Below are 20,690 nucleotides of genomic sequence, written 5' to 3' on the forward strand. Positions count from 1 at the left end.
AGGGAAAAAAAACCCAGAGGAATGTATCTCAAACCCATAAATATTTATACCTGGGCGGCTATAGTGATTATTTCTTTTTACCTCTGAAAATTGTGGTTAAAAGAAATAGCATAAAACTTACCATTTCAACCATTTTTAAAGTGTACAGTTCAGTAGTGTTAGTATAATAGTTGTGAAACAGCTCTCCATAATTTTATCTTACAAAACTGAAATTCTGTACCCATTAAACAATTCCCTATTTCCCCCTCCAGTTCCTGGTAACCACCATTCTACTTTGTTTCTATGAATTTGACCACATTAGTACCTCATCTAAGTGGAAACCCATAGTATTTGTCATTTTGTGACTGGTTTATTTCACTAAGCACAATGTCCTCAAGGTCCATCCACATTGTAACACATGACAGGATTTCCTTCTTTTTTAAGGCTGAATAATATTCCATTGTGTATGTGTATACCATATTTCGTTTATCCATTCACCCATGGATGGATCTTTTCACTTATCATTTGAATTTTCTTGTTTTAACAATGAGCAAGTATCATTTAAAATTCTTTTTTTTTTAATTTATTTATTTTACTTATTTTTGGCTGTGTTGGGTCTTCGTTGCTGTGCACAGGCTTTCTCTAGTTGCGGCGAGCAGGGGCTACTCTTCATTGCGGTGTGCAGGCTTCTCATTGTGGTGGCTTCTCTTGCTGCGGAGCACCGGCTCTAGGCACGCGGGCTTCAGTAGTTGTGGCTCGCAGGCTCTAGAGCGCAGGCTCAGTAGTTGTGGTGCATGGGCTTAGTTGCTCCGTGGCATGTGGGATCTTCCCGGAGCAGGGCTTGAACCTGTGTCCCCCGCATTGGCAGGCGGATTCTTAACCACTGCCCCTAAAATTCTTTTTAATTAAAGAAAACTTTAAAAAGTGTTTTTTAATAAGATAATAGATTTTCTGAAGAAACTTCATTCTCCTCTTACACCTACATCAAAAGTATTGAGTCATGCACAAAGTAACACTTGAAGGAATATATTCAAAAGTACCATAATTTAGCCATTAGTATTAGGTCAGGGGTCAGCACACTAAGGTCTTCCGCCCAAATTAGGAACACAGCTATGCTCATCCCTTTTCAAACTGTGTATGGCTGCTTCTAGGCTATGATGGCAATAGAGATTGTACGGTCTACAGAGGCTAAAATATTTACTCCCTGGCCCTTTACAGGAACCTTGCCAACTCTTGGTTACCTCCAGGCCAGGCTAGGGAACTCCCGTGCAGCCAGAGACAGATGGCCAGCATAGCACTGCTGCCCAAGCAATGGGTTAGCTTCCCCTTTATGCAAAACATTTCTGCAAATGGAGCCCCATCATGGCTCTCTGCTTTTAACCTGCTGCCTCCCAAATGACAGCTCCAGGAGCAGGTTTTAGATTCTAAATGACTAGGCCAGGGTTACCCCTCCACAGCATGCTCAGAATGTGATGAAAGCTACATCACTCATTAGCCACACATCCAGCCCCACCACGGGCTTACCTGCCTTGCCCTTTGCTTTCCGGATTGCCAAATCTGGAATTACTACCTCGGGAGGTTGGGGAGGGAGAGGGGAACAGATTTAATCACAGGAACTAGCAGGTCTCTTTAACAGTAACTCCGCTTCTGAATATCTATCCATGGGAAACACTTGCCCACAGAGGCATGTACAATGATGTTTACCTATCACTCACAAAAATAACGGAGAACTGGAAATAATCCCTGAGTTTTTTAATGTGTGAATGGTTAAATTATGCTATATGCAGATAACATCATTTAATTGAAAAGAGGTAGATCTATAATGTGCCAAGATAGATCTCTGTGTCTTTAAGACAGATGTTCAAGGAAAAAAAATTAAACATGCATAAGACAATGGTTTTTATAATAAAAACAAAAATAGGCTATAAACCAGATAGTGGCTTTATAATAAACCATATTTCTATATGTTTATAAATGTATTCGAATACACAGAAACAGTCTGGAAGGAGCCACACTTCACTAATAATGATGATGATGATAAAGATAATAACAGTCCTTACAGAGCACAGACTAGGTAGCAGGCACTCTTCCAAGCACTTTTACATAAATTAACTCATTCAACCTAGATGGGGTATTATCATTTTGTTGGATAAAGGAACTGAGGGACCTAAAAATTAGGTAATAAGTCCAAGTTCACACAGGTATTAAGCTTTGGTCCTAGGATCTAAACCCAGGCAGTCTGGCTCCCATGGGGTTCAGGTACAGAGGGAGTGGTAAAAAGGAACTTCTGCTTGGCCTAAACTCTGTGCATTTGGGACCATGCTTTGAGAACGCTTTGTTGAAGAATGAAAGAAAAAGAAAGAATTCATGCCTCCAAAAGGATAGGGGCAAGGCAGTGAGCTGGTCAGGAGGGTGAAGCAGCAAAAACCAAATGGTAAGGGCATCCTCACCATTGTCAGTGGCTATAATGAGGGCCGTGTACGTGCTGTTCTTCACATGCTCGACGTTCTCTCTGTCCAACTCAGCCCGAGTGGAAATGGCACCCGTGTCTGGATTAATCGCCAGCCAGTTGGCAGCGTCCCTCCAAATCCGATACCTGGAAAGACACAAGCTCTGATTTAGAACGGGAACAGCGAACGGTAGGTAGCTGAAGAAGGTTAAGGTTCCTCTTTGTTGATAGATACTTCTAACTTCCTTATTTCAAAAAAATAATGACTCCTACAGAAATTTTGCCAGAAAGGTTTGGTGACCATCCATGTACCCTTCACCTAGATTCATCCACTGTCGATATTTTGCTATATACAAAAGTTGATACACACATATACATAATTTCTTGTTTTGCTGAACCATTTGAGAGTAAGTCGCAGACATGATGTTCCTTTACTCATGAAAATGTCAGTGTGTTTTCTCTTAAGAACAGAGGCATTCTCTTACATAACCACAATTTGATTTTCAATTTCAGGAAATATAACTTTGATATGGTACTACCACTTCATACATGGTACTTATTCAAACTGTAGATTTCCCCCAAACTGTACCACCCTCCCCAAGCCCCTGCCCCAACCCAATCCAGAATGCAATCCAGGATCAGGCATGGCATTTAGATGTCAGATTTCTTTAGTTTCTCTCAGACTGACCCCCCCTTAAAGCGTACAGCAGTTCTCAAACGGTCACAGTATGGCACCCAACACCCCCGCCATGAGCATTTGGAGATTTGGGTTAACATGGTGACTTGGGAGTATGCTGCACTACTGGCATTTAACGGGAGGTGCCAGGGAGGGTAAAGCTCCTTCTGGTCTTACACAGCCACCCCCCAAAAAATTATTCAAAATGCCAAGAGAATCCTGTTAAGCCACACCTTATTAGGAATACCAGAAACAGAAGAAACGTAAGCATGAAAAACAGAGATATACTGCCCAGTTATCTATCGAGGTCATTGAAAGGCTCAGAAAAGGAAATAAAGAAATCGAAGGAGGAAAGGGTCCTGGATACCTGTGGGCTTATCCTCACGTCCTTAGAAGTGCAAAGCAATGAACTACATATAGCAAGTGGTCTTTATTCCAGGGGTAAGGGTCTCTGCAAACACTGTTAAGACTTGGTCCTTGAACTTCCCCAAATAGATGCTTTGAACTACCTATTTCATTACTACAAGCTAAGATATCAACACAGCCTGGAAACCATACAACCCAAGGCTTTAATCACAAAACAAAAAATCCTACAGTATCACGACGCCACTAACACACCTAGCAAAAATAATAATTACTTAATGTCAAGTCTATGCACAAGTTTCTCTATTTGCCTCAAGGTTGTCTTTTATAGTTGGATTGTTTGAATCCATCTTTAAGCATAGTCTACACATTACAATTGGTTGATTCCTCTCTTAATCAATACCCTTAATCTAAGCAGTCACCCCCACCCTTCTGTCATTATTTGCTAAAGAAACTGGGTCATTTGACATAGAGCTCCCATATTCTGCATTTGGCTGACTGCTTCCTCATGGCATTTAACTTGTTCATTCTCTGTACTGCATCAAAATCAAATCCTAAGGCTTGATTAGATTCTGTTTCAACCCTTCTTTTCTCCCCCAAGGGAAAAGAAGGGCACTGTGTACATGCTGTTGAATCACTTCGAATGGCACTTCATGTTGGGCTGTCCTTGCTCTTCCAGCAGATGTTAAAATCTATCAGAAGGTTTGGATGGTCCCAGCTTGGTTCCTCCATTTAAAAATTCCTCATCATCCTTGACCTAATGATTCTAGCAGCCATTAATATCACTACCTGGATCCTTTATATCCGTATGGTGCACATGCACAGTTTAAAGCTATTTATGAGCCCTTCCAATCAGGATAGAATTAGCACTTCCCAGAATAACTCAGAAATTGAAGCTGCACTTAAACTTCATGTTTGTTTTACATTTAATAAGTCACAGGCACTGATACTAAAACACAAACACCTCCCCCTCCAAACAAGAACATGCTCGATTTATTACCAAGTGGGACTCTACACTGGATTTGCATAACCTTTTCTCTAAATAGTTCAGAGCATTCTAATAGTTTCCTCTAAAGTAAATATTAACAGGTAGGAATCCCTCTCTGAGAAGACGAAGTGACTGAGGCCTTTGTTATCCCCGGAAATCATGCTATTACTAAAAAGACGCAGATGTGCCATGCTTGGATTTGTGCTTAACACTCTTCCCTTTGAGTTTCCACCATTGTCACACTGGAGCACCAAGCATGTCATCAGACCCAGCTCTCAAAAGAATAAGAACATCCTTTATCATACGTGGCCACAGTGGTGGTGTTGTTGGTTGGTTTGTATGTGTGTTTTCAGCATCTGTGGCTGTGATTTACATTACAGAAGTGAGTTCAAGTTTACAAAAAAAAAAAAAAAGAAACAGTAAGCTACTTATAGCACAATACCATGTATGTAAATTAAAACCACATTCCTACTACACTAAGTAAATTCAAAGAGAGGAAGCATAGTAAACCGACAATGGCTGACTATGGATGGAATGGACAAGGTGCGGGGAATGGGGATAAAAATATAAATAAGCCAAACAAGAGAAGGATCTTCCACAGACCAATGATGATAAAAATGTCATGAACAAAATATCTTATACATACACGTACGCACACAGCCAGTTGCTGCCAGTCAGTGGAAAACCCCTCACACTTACGTGATCTTCTGTTCCATAAATTTGTCTGGCTCCTGGGCGGTGTAGGACGTGATCTCCAGGCCCAAGCCGAAGTCCTCGGGCACTTTCACTTTCTTCTGAGGAGGCATGAAGATGGGGGCTTCGTTCACATCTATCACGTCCACGGTGACGGTGGCTGTGGAAGTGGAGAGAGTGACCTCAAAGGGGGCCGCATTAGTCACTGTCACATACAGGATGTACTGCTGCTTGGCCTCAAAATCCAAGCCCTAAAGAGCAGAAAAAATACATTTTATGTTAGGAAAAAAAAAAACAAACATTAAATCCTTAACTATTGTTTTTTGGTTAGCAATATATCAGTGGTTCTCACATCTGGCTGTATTAAGAAGAACTGACTTGAGAACTTTTAAAGAAAACACATGCCTGGACCCTAACCCCAGAGCCAGTGAATAGGAATCTCTGAGGTTGGGGTCTGGACGTCAATATTTTTTAAAAAGTTCCCAGTGATGAACATGCAACCAGATTCATGTTGAGAACCCCAGGAAAAGAATAAAGATGAGCTACATGAAATCTCAAGTGGCAAGCCTCTATTAACAAATGTAGCACATTAAGTCATTTATTTACCTGAGACCAGTAAGAATGTTCACATCCTATGCTGACATGCTGCCCGTGTGAGAGCAAATGGACAAACGACCCTAGCTGTCCACCTCCCTAACCCCAGTAAGTTTAGTGGCAAGAACATGAAGTTCAGAATCAGTCGGCAGTGAGCTCAAATCCCGGCCAGGCCATTTCCTTAGCTGTGTGATTTGGGCAATAGAACCTCTGGGTCTGTTTCCACACCTAAATAAGTAGGAAAAGGAACTATCTCACAGAGGCACTGTAAGGGATCAACTGGAACTTTTATGAAGGACCTTGTGTATGGTGGGAACTCAAATTACTACCTTTTTTCTTTTGGTGATAGACTAATAACACAAAACACTGACATCAAATGTTTAGTGGGAGGACTTCCCTGGCGGTGCAGTGGTTAAGAATCTGCCTGCCAACGCAGGGGACATGGGTTCAAGCCCTGGTCTGGGAAGATCTCACATGCTGCGGAGCAACTAAGCCCATGCGCCACAACTACTGAGCCTGCACTCTAGAGCCCGTGAGCCACAACTACTGAGCCCACGTGCCACAACTACTGAAGCCCATGCGCCTAGAGCCCATGCTCCGCAACAAGAGAAGCCACCGCAATGAGAAGCCTGCGCACCACAACGAAGAGTAGCCCCCGCTCGCCGCAACTAGAGAAAGCCTGCACACAGCAATGAAGACACATCTCAACCAAAAAATAAATAAATAAGTAAATTTAAAAAAGGAAATGTTTAGTGGGAGTTAAGATGACATACTAAGTGATTCAGAAATGAAGGGTCTGCTCACTTGCTCAAGGGGAAGTCAAACCTCTGGCGCTAAGCTAGGGATCCGTTCATTAACTCTTTGACTAACTTCAACAAGGAAATCACTCAGCTTCTTACTGTTCAAGTTTCCTAGACATCTTTCACAGGCTTATTTGCCCTTCTTCTAAAATCATCCAGCAAAATAGCAGAGACCATAAACCATTTTTCTTCTCATTTGCCAAATGGATATGGGGGGGTGGGCAAATGTTTCAGAGAAAGAATGTATTAAAACAGATGGTACAGACTTCCCTGGTGGCACAGTGGTTCAGAATCGCCTGCCAATGCCGGGGACACGGGTTCAAGCCCTGGCCGGGAAGATCCCACATGCCGCGGAGCAACTAAGCCCATGTGCCACAACTACTTAAGCCCGCACACCTGGAGCCCGTGCTCCTCAACAAGAGAAGCCACCGCAGTGAGAAGCCCGTGCACCACAACGAAGAGTAGCCCCCGCTCGCCGCAACTAGAGAAAGCCCGTGCGCAGCAACGAAGACCCAACGCAGCCAAAAATAAAAAAATAAAATAAAATAAATAAATTTATAAAAAATAATAAAAATAAAACAGATGGCACTTCCTCTTCAATTTTAGGGTGCGGTGTGGGAGCGTCCTGATTTCTCACATGAGCCTGAAGAGTCACTGCAAACCCCACCAGAATCTGGGAGAGCTGCCCTCCCCCACCCCACCAAGGCCACGCTAATCTACTTCAGAGAAGACACCAGGGGACAAGGGCCTCTGGCTGCGTTGTCAATTTCTGCATCTTGCCAGGAACCATACAAACCTTAGCCGTCTTCAAAATGCCGTCATTGGTTACTGGGTCTGTGATGACAACAAACTGCTTCTCGTTATCGTTTAATATTGTATAAACGGCCTCCCACGCTGGTGTATTGGGGACGTCGGCATCGGTCACTGTGAGTGTGGTGATGACCACGTTAGCCTCGTTCTCAAGCACCGACCCCACGTACTGCAGAGCAAAGAAAACGAAGTGTCACTTAGGACATACTCAGACCCAGCTGTGGAGCCAGGGTTCAGGGGGCTAAGGGAGTCCTTTCTTGAGCCCAAGCTTTGAGATGAGTCTTGGAAGAAGTGCCCACCCTACCAGCATGGCCCTTATTTCCTGTTGGTGGAGCAGCCAGCACCCAGGGGCCCTGTGAGTACCTGAAAGAGCCAAGGCCCTGGCTGTCCGTGCCCCTCAGCATACTCTGGCCCAACTGCTGACACTGTAGTTTATCCCCCATTCCCGTCTTCCCCATCACTCTCAGTGGTACCAGTAATTTTCATAAATGTCTGGTCATTACAGTCTTCTACTTAAAACCCTTTGATAACATCCCACTGCACTCAGGATAAATTCTGAAATTCTAAATTCAGTCCACAAGGTCCTGTAGGACCTGGCCTCATTTGGTTCACTACACTGATTGTTTTTCAGTTTTTGCTATTCATCAAGCTTTCTTTTGATGCGGGGCATTAAACTGTCTTTCTTAAGCCTCCTGTACTCACAGTGGCTAGGTTAGAGTGGCAGACACCGCTAATTGTCTACTGAATATCCACTCTCCTCTTCTTCACTAACTACATGGTTGATGGCAGCAACGTGCCGAGAGAAAATACTGTATTTCCAGTCTTCCTTGCAGACAGCAGTTGCTAGTAAGAGGTAAGTGAAACTTGTGGGATGGGTCTTCACAGAAATAAGAAAACTTGACTTAACATCAAGGCCTTATGCCCCCTTGCCTTTGCCTTCTTCCTGAACGAAGCACAGATATGGCTGGAGCTCCAGCTGTCATCTTGGGCCACAAGGTGACATTGGGGATAGAACCCATGTACCAAGGACGGTGGGAAAGCAGATAAAGGAGGCTTGGTTTCTACTGACTGAGTGGACTATCTACCTCTGGGCCATTTGTGACACAAGAGAAAAAGTCAACCCTGTTTGTTTAAACCACAAGAGTCAAATCTCTGTTACTAACCATTAAGCTGATTTCTAAGTAACACAATAAGGTTTCAGGTTCTTTCACACAGCTCTCAATACCTTCTCCTTGACTGTGTTTAATATAATTATACACAATAATCAGTATAAGTTGTCTAACATCACCCTAGCTAGACTATAAACTCCACAAGAATAGAAGTGTCGTCTGCCTTGTTTGTGATAATATCCCCAGTGTCTAAGACAGTGCCTGGTATAAACCCAGAGAATATTTGTTCAATGAATAACTAAAACCTGGTAAGATCTGCTACCAAGATGAGGACAGGGAGTCAATAGGTGCTTTTTTTTTTAACATCTTTATATGGAGGTTTCTTAAAAAAAAACCTAAAAATAGGTGCTTTTTGCAACTTCAGAAACCTGTGTCAATAGGCCCCAGGCTGAGGAGGGCAGAGAAAACTGACATCCCAACCTGCTTGCTTTTTAGCTTCAAGTTTACTAGTCTGGGAAACGTTTCCAAAGGGTTCACCCATGAGATACTGGGAAACAACCAAGGACCTTTGGAGACTCCCTAAGGAGGTGGAGGGTTATTACCGTAGTTGGGTTGAAGATGGGAGGGTTATCGTTGGTGTCATTGACTGTGATCACAGCTGTTGCGGTCGTGCTTAAGCCGTCACCTTGAAGGTCTGCAGCTTGAACCACCAGGGTATACGTGGGAAAACTCTGTAGAGATCAAACACACCCGAGTCAGGACTGACAGCCACATCAGGCACAGCCCAGCCCATCGCACAGAAACAGATTATTTTCTCATCTGCTTAAATGCCAACCTGCCTGCCTGCCTGGCCCCAAACCTCTGGACAAATGTTTAGATACAAAGCTCAGAACCATCACCATACTAAGCAGCAACTGGCCTCGGTAGAGTTTTACGTCATCCAGACGATCGAGCTATTTGCCCTCAATACCCTCTGGATCCTCTTGACCCCTGACCTCCCGGTCCAGCCCGGTGGTGAGCACACTGATGACGCCCGTGACCCTGTTGATGGTGAACATTTTGTTGTGTGGCAGCACAGGATCTTGGCTGAGGATGGAGTAAGCAATGGCAGCGTTGTAGGTGTTCACATCGTCGTCTGCGTCTGTGGCTGAGACCTCCATCACAGAGGTCCCTGGAAGCAAAGGAGAAGATTTAGTCAAGCTACACTTTAATTTCCAAAATTCTGACCAAAGCGCTAGGGGAGGAAGAAAGCATTCCACCAAACGAGCAAGGGGTGTTCCCAGAACCCAGCTTTTCCAGAGGATATTTTGGGTGGGAAGTGTGGGTGAGGAGTATGGGGAATAAATAACCTTAAACTAAAACATTTTTGCTATGTCTTTTATACTGAGTGAACAGTGTATAAAATAGGAAAAATAGCAGAAATTTCCGTAATTGGCTTCTTAGCCACAGTTCCACCTGAGAGAATGGTCATTTGAGATTGTTGCCTTCAAGGTAGAAGGAAATATTTACAACACTTGTGACAGACAAAGTACTAGTTCCCAGAATACCTAAATAACTCTTCAAGAATCAATAGGCAGGGCTTCCCCAGTGGCGCAGTGGTTGAAAATCCGCCTGCCAATGCAGGGGACATGGGTTCGATCCCTGGTCCAGGAAGACCCCACATGCCGCGGAGCAACTAAGCTCGTATGCCACAACTACTGAGGTTGTGCTCTAGAGCCCGTGAGCCACAACTACTGAGCCTGTGTGCCGTAACTACTGAAGCCCGCGTGCCTAGAGCCCGTGCTCCATAATGAGAGAAGCCACTGCAATGAGAAGCCCGCGCACCGCAACAAAGAGTAGCCCCCACTCGCCGCAACTAGAGAAAGCCGGTGCGCAGCAACGAAGACCCAACACAGCCAAAAATAAATAAATTAATTAATTTAAATTAAAAAAAAAGAATCAATAGGCAGGGACTTCCCTGGTGGTGCAGTGGTTGGGAATCCGCCTGCCAATGCAGGAGACACAGGTTCGATCCCTGCTCCGGGAAGATCCCACGTGCTGCAGAACAACTAAGCCCGTGTGCCACAACTACTGAAGCCCACACACCTAGAGCCTGTGCTCCGCAACAAGAGAAGCCACCGCAATGAGAAGCCTGCGCACTGCAACGAAGAGTAGCCCCTGCTCACCAAAACTAGAGAAAGCCCATGCGCAGCAACAAAGACCCAACGTGGCCAAAAATAAATTAAAAAAAAAAAAAAAAAAGAATCAATAGGCAGGCATGCGCAGCCCCACGAGTACGCGCCTCAGGATAGCCCACACTATGGATCCACTGGCAAAGCAGATCTTTAAAGGAGTTTTAGTAGCTGAACTTGTGGGCATTTTTGGAGCATATATATTTTTTGTTTGTTTGTTTGTTTATATATTTATTTATGGCTGTGTTGGGTTTTCGTATCTGTGCGATGGCTTTCTCTAGTTGTGGCAAGTGGGGGCCACTCTTCATCGCGGTGCGCGGGCCTCTCACTATCGCGGCCTCTCTTGTTGCAGAGCACAGGCTCCAGACGCGCAGGCTCAGTAATTGTGGCTCACGGGCCCAGCTGCTCCGCGGCATGTGGGATTCTCCCAGACCAGGGCTCGAACCCGTGTCCCCTGCATTAGCAGGCAGATTCTCAACCACTGCGCCACCAGGGAAGCCCTGGAGCATATTTTTTGTTCAGAAAGATGAATACAAGCCAAGAGTTCAGGCAAACAATGAGCAAGAAATTCCCCTTCATCTTGGAAGTTTATTGCAAGTCCACTGAACACTATAGAATGTACGGAATCAGAGAGAAAGATCAAGAAAAGTGGCTGAACAGCAAAAATCAGGAACTTGACCATCAATCAAGGTTTGCCCTATTTCATAGTATCAGGCAAGATTAAAACTCCAAAGCTGACATGGATGGATTTTAGAATATTTAAGGTGAAATGTAAATTCTAATTAAAGCAGTTGTTCTTTGGACTAACCGTGAAGAAACTGATGGAACGATTGTTTATTATGTTACAAATGGAGTTTCATTTACTACTCATAATAAAGTGGTTCTCCTTTAAAAACAAAAACAAAAAAACAAAAAAAACAACTCCCCTATAATTCTGTATAAACCTTTCAAAATAGATAAAATACTAAAACATCTATTTTTAATATTTATTACATTTTTTCTTTTCCATTATAGTTTATTACAAGATGTTGAGTAAAGTACCCTGTGCTATACAGCAAGACCTTGTTGTTTATCTCATTTATCCCCCTTTCCTCTCCCCTTTGGTAACCATAGGTTTGTTTTCTGTCTGTGGGTCTGTTTCTGTTTTGCAAATAAGTTCATTAATATTTATTACATTTTAACTCAAACATTTAAAATCACATTATCTAAAAATATATTAACTAGAAATATTGCTTTTATCCATTTTCACTTTACCTGAAACAATATTCAAACTCTACATCAATGTCTCTGGTACTACTGGAGCCCTTTTGGAATAAAATTTGTCATTTTAAAAAAAAGAAAAATCAATAGGCAAAAGACAAACAGCCCAAGAGAAAAAAAGGGCAAAAGACTTGAATAGACAAGTTGTAAAGAAACCCAGCTGGTCAGCAAACATATGATAAGATGCTTATTTAGCCCATTAATAATCAGAGAAATTCCATTTTAAGTTATGTTGAGATATAACTACACACTCAACAGATTGGCCAAAAAAGAAGTCGAACAATTCCATGATATATATTGCTGGTGGGAGTATAAATTGGTTCAGCCACCTTGGAAAACAGTTTGTCACCAAGTAGAAAAGTAGGCAAAACTAACAAGACATTATCCAGGGGTAAGTACACACGTGGTAAAAGATAAATGAAAGCAAGGGAATGATTATCACAAAAGTCAGGGTGGTGGCTGTCTTTATGGAGGAGGGAAAAAATGTGACCAAGAAGGATTGTACAGGGGCTGTAAACTACTAACAAGGATCTGTTACTTAATCAGGGAAGGTTGTTCTTAAACTGCTCCTTGCTTAAACTGGGCCGAAACATTTTATACATATTTCTATAGGTAGGATGTTTTACACACACACAGTGTCTTCCAAAGAAGTTCTGTGCATATGAAGGGCCTGACCCCAAACGCCAGCCCCAACACTTGGGGGTGCAAAGAATCTAAGTGTCTTGATGGGTGTTGATCTCCTCGTTGCTGGACGTACCTGGAAGAGCGCCCTCCATGACAGACCCCCTGAAGACCCCCTGGGTGAACTCAGGCTTGTTGTCATTCTGATCAGTCACGGTGATCACAATCTCCATCGGCTCCTCGATTGCTTGCCCGTTCGAAGACACAGCATGAGAGAAGAGCTGCAAGAGCCAGGTGAGGGTTACTCGGGAAGACGAGGTGGGAGAAGTGGTCCAACCAGAGCAGAGTGGGCTCCACCCGGCCCCCACTCCCTCCCACTCAAGTAGGCACCGCCCCCCCCCAAGCACAGAACTTCTCCCACACACATGCTGCTGCTTCAACGAGGTCATGACACTGGTTAAGACCATGACCTGTGAGACCATGGGCTGGAGAACACATCCACCAGGTCAGAGCCCCATTTCCCACATAAGGGCTGGGGGCCAGGCCTAGGAGATAAGGGTGGAAGCCTAAAACACTCTGACTGGTTCCAAGCAGGGTCGAATTTGCTCTGGCTGCTCGAGTCTAGTGTTCCCCCCGCAGACTTCCCTGCGTTTGGCATCAACGCATTACCTCCCAGCTTCCCTAAGCTCACACTGCTCTCAAGGCCCAGAAATAGTTTTTGTCCCCCAACATCATCACCAGCCTCTGCCTTTGTGTCAGGGACTTTGAGTCCCAAGAACAGGTTGACATCTTGGGTCTAAAATCATGTCTGATGCCTCAGGACTCTCCCCACTTTACTCCTAACAAGGAAAACATGAACAGCCCCCAATTTTTGCAGGTTCTCCTGTCATTTCTCCTTATCAACAGGTCTAAAGTTAAGCTCTTCAAATGTCCAGAACATCTGATCTATGATCAGCGTGAGTTGACCAAAAAAATTTTGAAAGGATGTAACCCCATCATTAACAGGCTTCTAAGAGACACTCACAATGTACTTGGCAATGTCTTCTCTATCCAGAGGTTCCGTCACCTTTAGCCATCCTGTTTCTCTTTCAATAATAAACACATGAAGAGGGGGTGTGTTGGCTCCTTGGCCAGTGATGCTGTAGAAAACTTGGGTTTCTTTGTCCCTGTTAGATTTGATCTGAAGACAAAACAGAAAGAAATGAATTAGCAAGGAAGGATTCTGACATTGGCTCTTTTCCCTTTCTCTCCTTGGTCCTTCTCTGCCAAATTCCTCCCAGAGAAATAGAGAACTTCCTCTGTACCTGAACCAGAGCCTTAGGAAATGGGCCTTTCTCATTTTCTGGGCAGCTGATAGGAGGAATAACCCAGTCTCTCTTCTGTCTCCTGAGACCATGGTGGGAGCTGGGAAATGTGACCACTTCTCTCTGGGTTCCAGAGGGAGAGTCCTAAAAGGAAAGAAGATGAGGAACAAAATGAGATAATTCAGGAAAGATGATACGGGCCGAACAACCTAGGCAGTCAGCATCTCCAGCCTTCTGAGGGCAGGTCATGGTTTTCGTTTAACAACAAAATAAAACAGCCAAAACAAAACCCAACAGACCCCTTTACCATATCAGAAAGACAGTTTCCTCTTTTGATCCTTCTTAGTGTGCAGAGTTCAGTAATCATTATGCACACACGATGATAGGTTTGAGGGTTTGACATTATTTAAGAGTTATTTCAAGCCTATATCTCACATCTGTCATTTTTAAAAATATTTCTTTTCTTTTCTTTCTTTCTTTCTTTCTTTCTTTCTTTATTTGGACCAGGTCTTAGTCACTGCAGGTGGGCTCCTTAGTTGCGGCTCACAGGCTCCTTAGTTGTGGCTCGCCAGCTCCTTAGTTGCAGCACGTGGGCTCCTTAGTTGCGGCAGGCGGGCTCCTTAGTTGCGGCTTGTCAGCTCCTTAGCTGAGGCTCACCAGCTCCTTAGTTGTGGCATGTGAACTCTTAGTTGCAGCATGCATGTGGGATCTAGCTCCCTGACCAGGGATCGGACACAGGCCCCCTGCATTGGGAGCGCGGAGTCTTATCCACTGTGCCACCAGGGAAGTCCCACACCTGTCATTTTTAATAGGACATTATGCTCCAATGATTTACTATCAGAGCTTACTCAAAAATTAGATATTCAGGTGTTTTTAATATTCTTTTCTTTTATATTTTTCCTAGTGATATAGGTCTCCAAAGTAGAGTTAGCCTAAGTGGGTAAGTTTTGGGGACTTACTACTTTGTGATCAATACTAATCCCTTAATCTCACTGTGTTAGTATATCCGTATGGTTTCCATTTGTTCTAACAGAAGTTGTTTGGATGGGAACCAAAAGTGCCCTTTGAGACTCGTATTGAACAGTTTTCATGTGCGATAACTTTATGCACACACAGGGAAATAAGATAGCTGAAGATGGAAGGAAAGATCTTCCAAATTGTTTAAGTGTTTTAAAGTGATTGGTAGTAACACAGTAAAGGTTCCAGGACAATTCCATCTTCCACCCTCCACAGAGTCACCCATCTCTGCCTGTCAAGTGAGAGTCAAGCCTTGCTTCCTGGGTTTTAAAATGTGACTCAAAATGCACAACACAGACATGAAATATGACCAGATATCATCACAAAATCCTTCCCAATCCTGCATTCCTGTGTACTAGTCACTCGCACACCCCTTAAAACACACCCTCTGCATTAACCTCCTAGAGAAGCAGTCCTGCCCTGGCCAAGGGCAGGCTCTGGAGCCAGGCTGCCTAGCTTTGTATCCTCACTGTGACACCTCACCTTCCTGGGCTGATTATTTAACTTCTCTGTCTCACACTTTCCTCATGTCTAAAATGAGGATTATATTAGTATCTGCCTCATAGGGTCCTTGGAAGGATAAAATGTGATACTAGTATTGCAGTAAAGCACTTAGAATAGTGCCTGAAACATAGTAAGTGCTCAATAAATGCTAATGATGAAGATGATAGTTGGATTGGTTGTAAAACACTGAGTTATGGTTTTAATGAAGTGGAATTTGGGATTTGACCTGAGCACAGGAATAAATACTAAACTGATTCTCAACACGGTATCCTAAGCCTAAAAATGACCATCTTGCACAGCCATGGTAAAAAAACAGGCCTTGATGAATGAATGCAAATTCATTTGCCATACTGAAGAGGAAGGCAAAGAGCACACCTTGCTGACATCAGGACTATGGAATCTTTTCAGAGAATGATAATAAATAATGATGAACATTGTGCTGGCAAAACATAACATTAACATCTTCACGTGTGAAATTATTATTATTTTTAAATAAAGATATTTATCTATCTATCTATCTATCTATTTATTTATTTGGCTGTGCCGTATGGCTTGTGGGATCTCAGTTCCCTGACCAGGGATTGAACCTGGGACCACGGCAGTGAAAGCCCGGAATCCTAACCACTAGGCCACCAGGGAATTCCCTTCATGTGTGAAATTAAAGGGAATCGTGCCTAAACATACTGAACATGGGATCCATCCCTCAGAAAAAAAGGATACCAGACCAAGAAAACCCATCCAGCCAAAGAGACAAAACTGGAAAGTTAGATCTACTTATATTTTTCCCCCAGCTTTCTTAAGGTATAACTGACAAAATAAAAATTGTTTGTATTTAAGGTGTACGATGTGATGTTTTGATATATATAGGATCTATTCTTATACGAATTAAAAGAGAGGTAAGATTATGACCCCTTCCAGTGTAGGGCCACCTGGCACCACAAGGGTCCCTTGAACTAGGGGCAAACCAAAGTCAACCTCAAACCAGCTGTGGTAGAGTTGCCACTTACCGCTCAATATCCATTCTTTCTTATTTAAAAACAAAAATCTCTCTTTCTCTCCATCTCTCTGTCTCTCTCCCCATATATATATAAATTTCATGTCCAACAATGTACCTAAGTAAAACTACATTTCCTATACTACTCTTGTAGCTAGGTGTGACCATGAAGCCAAGTTCCAACTAATGAGATGTAAGCAGAAATATTGCTTCAAAATTCCACAAAGCCTTCTTTAAAAGGTAGAAAACTAAGTGATACATTTTTGGGCTTCCTCCCTTCCAACTTCCTACCATCCAGAGGAAAGTTATGATAAATGGCAATCCAGCAGCCATCTTGGATCATGAGGTATCGTTGAGGATGGAAGCCGTATGCTGAGGATGATAGAACAGAAAGGAAAGAAAGAACCTAGCCTCCTGATGACTGCAAGAGTCTCCATACTGGCCACAACTTACCACTGAATTGCCTTAACTTGAAAGAGAAATACTCTATTTTACATAAACCACTGTAATTTGTGCTTTTCTATAATATGTATTTGAACATAATCATGCAGGCAGATGGCAAAGGTGAAGAGGAAAAGTTGAAAAACCAACTTTATTTACATCTGTGGATCATAAGAGGTTTCCACACACAGCTGCCCAGCAAGAACTTACCAGGCTGGACTTACATGAATGATGGAATTAATTGGAGACTTAAGTCAGGAAGCCATGTTAATTTAGTTCCCCACTTTTCTGGTCTGGCCAATTACACCAGGGAGAAAAATCAGATCTATCAGGACTATTAAATTCCTAGAATCTCAACAGTCTTCAGGGAGAAAGACAAGAGCCAGCCTGAAAGGTCTTGGCATTTACAGTACTTCCACACTCCCAACGCGATAGCGGGATACAACTAGAATGGCCCTCCAGAGAGACGTTTCAGTAGGCAGCGCCATGGGAGCAGTTTAGAAACTGGCAAAGGCATTTGGCTTTGGGTAACAATTTCCAGAAACATTCTTGCCAAGAACCTGGGCAGACATGTATCCTTTCATGTGTGGCCAATGCACCCATCTGTCCACTCAGTATTTACTGGGCTCCTGGTACGCGCCAGGCCTAAGGGCCAGGCACTGCAGATACAATGGGGAAGGATCCTGTGGAGATTATAGTCCAATCAGGCAAAAGCTTCCTGCTGATTCTTCCCCTTCTTTGCCAAGGCCCTCTCCACTAGAGACACGAAGAGCAAAATGACCAGAGAACTGAACTCGTGTTCATTGTTCCTCTGGGAAGGGAATGAGAAGAACAGTTAACAATTACTGAGTACTTATCATACACCTACCATAGTTCCAGCATCTCACATGTAATAATTCATGGAGTTATTATTATCCCCATTTTACATATAAGGAAAGTCAAGCACAGACAGATTAAATAACTCCCCCAAGTCTACTCGGGTAGTAAATAGAAGTGCTGGTACCCAATCCCAGACAGAATCCATGCCCTTACCTCCTATTCTACACTACCTGCAGAAATAAGGTAGTGTATCTTGCCATCCACCCAACAACAACAAAAAATCCACAGCAAGAACTAGTTCAGTTAGACCAATGGTTCTCAACTAGGGGCTATTTTGCACCCCTTCCACCCACCCCCAGGGGGCATTGGCAGTGTCTGGAGACAATTTTGGTTGTCACAACTGGCAGAGTGCTGCAAGCATCTAGCGGTTAAGACCAGGGATGCTGCTAAACATCATATAGTGCACAGGACACACCCACAGCAAGAAATTATCCAGCCCCAAATGTGAATAGTGCCAAGGCAGAGAAACCTGGATTAAGCAGCAAACTAAAATAATAGTGAACTTCCAAGAAACACTCCAACGTACATGATGATGGTGGTGGTGATGGTGGTGCACTACTGCCTTCAGGGTCACTTTGGTGGAGAGCTTCCTGCGGGTGGAGTCCCAGGCGTGGACAAGAAAACTCATCTCTGGATGATGAAGGTGTAAAGGCCGTTTGACTGTAACCACGCCATCTGTGCCCACTTTGAATCGGGTGTCATCAGAAACATAGACTGTCCTTGGTAGACCGGTGCATCCTTCAAAACTCACTGCAGGGCATAAATCACAGTGATTAGGAAACTGAGGACATTAAAGAGCATTCCTTCTCTAGAAATCGAACTTCATTCACCCACCAAAAGCCTGACTCACACAAAACAGTCACAAGTAAAACAGACCACAGTCCGGTGACAGAACAGCAAAGATATCAAAGTAGTGGATGCCATCATTATGTTCTTCACAATTATAGGGCAACTTAATTGTGGTCTGATTCTTTTCTCATCTACTTGGAGACTGAAAACAGTAAGCTGTCTAGAAAGTAACTTCTCCTTTTCAATAACAAAAAAGGGCCTCTCCCTCAGATGGCTCTTGACGATATGAAAAATAACTGAGATAGAATATCTATTGAGTCCAAAAGTTTGAGACCTAGGTACAGTGAGATGCTGTGGATTAACTACATTTAAATAAACAGTTTCCATTTCAGTAAACAGTGGCAGATAATAAGAGGGAGGCATCACAGCTACATGGTTAAGAGTAAGGACTTAGGCAAATTTTTTAACCTCTCTGAGCCTCAGTTTCTTCTTCTTCAAAATGAGGGTAATTATGGTGCTTACCCTCCCGCCCCCAAACATGGTCTTATTTTCCCTGGCAAGGGTGGGGCTCAAGTCCCAGCTCTGCTTATTAGCTCTGTGACCTTGGGCAAGTCATTGAATCTCTCCGTGCCTCAGTCTACCCATCTGTAGAATGAAGTCATCGATAGCAACTACCTACTAGGCTTGTTTTAAGATACATAGAACATGGGAGTTCCCTGGCAATCCAGTGGTTAGGACTCCACATGCGTGACGTGGCCAAAAAAAAGAAAAAAAAAAAGATACATAGAACAGTGCCTGGCACATAATAGACACTATTAAATAAAAATTTTAAAACAAATGTAGCTTTGGTTAATCATTTATTCAATTTTCCACAAAAGACATGGATAATTGTGATATTCATTAAGTACTGATTATATGCTTATTTTCCGAGGCATTGAGAGGTAATGCCTGCTTGCAATCTGAGACCCAGTGGAGAAACTCATCACTGTCAGTTAGGAGAGACAGGGAAGATTTCATAGGAAAGTCTTCTACCTGAACATACAACACAGCAAGACAAATGCAAAAGACAGAAGAGAACAACTTGGGTGGGGGAACTTAGGATCAGTGGCTTAGAGACAAAACTATTTAAAGTTTTATAGTTATTAAAGTATTAAAACTCTAAAAGTATTAATACCCAATGCTGGAGAAGCTGTGGTGAAAAGTGTCTGCACTAAACATCAGAGTCCCAAAAGACTCATTCGTTCAACAGGCTTCCATCAAACTATTTGTCAGAAACTGTGCTGGGCTCTGAGGATGAAAAAAATTCTGTGAACAAATAGACAAGGCACCTGCTCCCCTTGAGCTTACACTGTTGTGGAAGAGATGGACATGTAACAAAACCAAATCTCAGGTAGTGACAAATGCTAGATATAAAGGAATTAAAGAAGGTGATACAAGAGTGACAGGGGAAGAAGAAGGTGTGGGGAGGGTGTAACTTATACTGGATGGTGAGGGCTGGCCTCTGTGAAGTTGGAGGCGTCTTAGTGGGGACCTGAAGGAGCCAGCCTTGCAGAAACCTGGCTCAAGGGCCTTTCAGGCAGAAGGAACAGTCGATAAAACAGTTCTTTCTGGGAAATTCTCAAGTTGGCCTGTTCTCCTCCCTTTCAAATAATTGCCCCCTCATTCCTCCAGTGGGAGTTCGATTTTGTCCAAGAGATCTTTTATTAAAATTCCTACTTTTGTGCCAATTTTGCACGGCTAGACACCTCTACATGCATAAGGATCAGGTCTCTGCCAGAAAGCCCTATAGCCAGTTATGATGTCTAGACTGCAGTTTTCATTTCTTCCACTAGGGGCCACCCTTGCAAACTTTTCTGAAACCAACAGCCCCACCCTTGCCAGAGAAAGTTAAGACCATGTTTGGGGGCAGGAGGATATGTACCATGATTAGCCCCAATTTGAAGATGAAGAAACTGAGGCTTGTGGGATCTTAGTTCCCCGACCAGGGATTGAACCCGGGCCCTCAGCAGTGAGAACGCGGAGTCTTAACCACTGGACCACCAGGGAATTCCCTGCCATGTCCTTACTGAGTGGCCTTAAGCAAAATGCTTAACATCTCTGGGCCTCAGTTTTCTCTACTGGATCCTGAAGGATTCCACCGAGTGAGCCCACCTCTTCCGGGTTTTGTGAGGATTAACCAAGACAGTGAATGGGAGCACATTTTGAAAGTGAAAGAACAAAGCAAGTGGAAGGGGATGAGGAGGATTTCT

The 20,690-nt window shown here is 43.4% G+C and overlaps 2 protein-coding genes across 2 annotated transcripts in view; one reads left to right on the forward strand and one right to left on the reverse strand.

Moving 5' to 3' along the window:
- The window catches only part of CDH1 (cadherin 1), an 88,077-nt gene that overhangs the window by 20,222 nt on the left and 47,165 nt on the right, over positions 1 to 20,690 (reverse strand). The window contains exons 3-11 of the mRNA XM_061174544.1: positions 18,179 to 18,402; positions 13,818 to 13,961; positions 13,538 to 13,693; positions 12,650 to 12,794; positions 9,457 to 9,632; positions 9,064 to 9,192; positions 7,339 to 7,521; positions 5,155 to 5,399; positions 2,430 to 2,575 (exon numbers count right to left, since the gene is read on the reverse strand). Coding sequence (XP_061030527.1) covers positions 2,430 to 2,575; positions 5,155 to 5,399; positions 7,339 to 7,521; positions 9,064 to 9,192; positions 9,457 to 9,632; positions 12,650 to 12,794; positions 13,538 to 13,693; positions 13,818 to 13,961; positions 18,179 to 18,402 — 1,548 coding nt within the window. The remainder of the gene's footprint in view (positions 1 to 2,429; positions 2,576 to 5,154; positions 5,400 to 7,338; positions 7,522 to 9,063; positions 9,193 to 9,456; positions 9,633 to 12,649; positions 12,795 to 13,537; positions 13,694 to 13,817; positions 13,962 to 18,178; positions 18,403 to 20,690) is intronic.
- Positions 10,740 to 11,356, forward strand: LOC133078854 (protein CEBPZOS-like). Its single transcript, XM_061174022.1, has 2 exons — positions 10,740 to 10,845; positions 11,139 to 11,356. The coding sequence occupies exons 1-2, from the start codon at positions 10,761 to 10,763 to the stop codon at positions 11,354 to 11,356; spliced, it is 303 nt and encodes a 100-aa protein (XP_061030005.1). The 5' UTR covers positions 10,740 to 10,760.

Source organism: Eubalaena glacialis, chromosome 18, assembly GCF_028564815.1.
Source record: "Eubalaena glacialis isolate mEubGla1 chromosome 18, mEubGla1.1.hap2.+ XY, whole genome shotgun sequence".
Lineage (NCBI taxonomy): Eukaryota > Metazoa > Chordata > Mammalia > Artiodactyla > Balaenidae > Eubalaena > Eubalaena glacialis.

Excerpts from the sequence above, each read along its gene's own strand:
- LOC133078854 (XM_061174022.1), top strand. The coding sequence starts at position 10,761 with ATGGATCCACTGGCAAAGCAGATCTTTAAAGGAGTTTTAGTAGCTGAA. Across the intron at positions 10,846-11,138 it reads AGCATATATATTTTTTGTTT|CATATTTTTTGTTCAGAAAG; the intron begins GTTTGTTTGTTT and ends GAAGCCCTGGAG.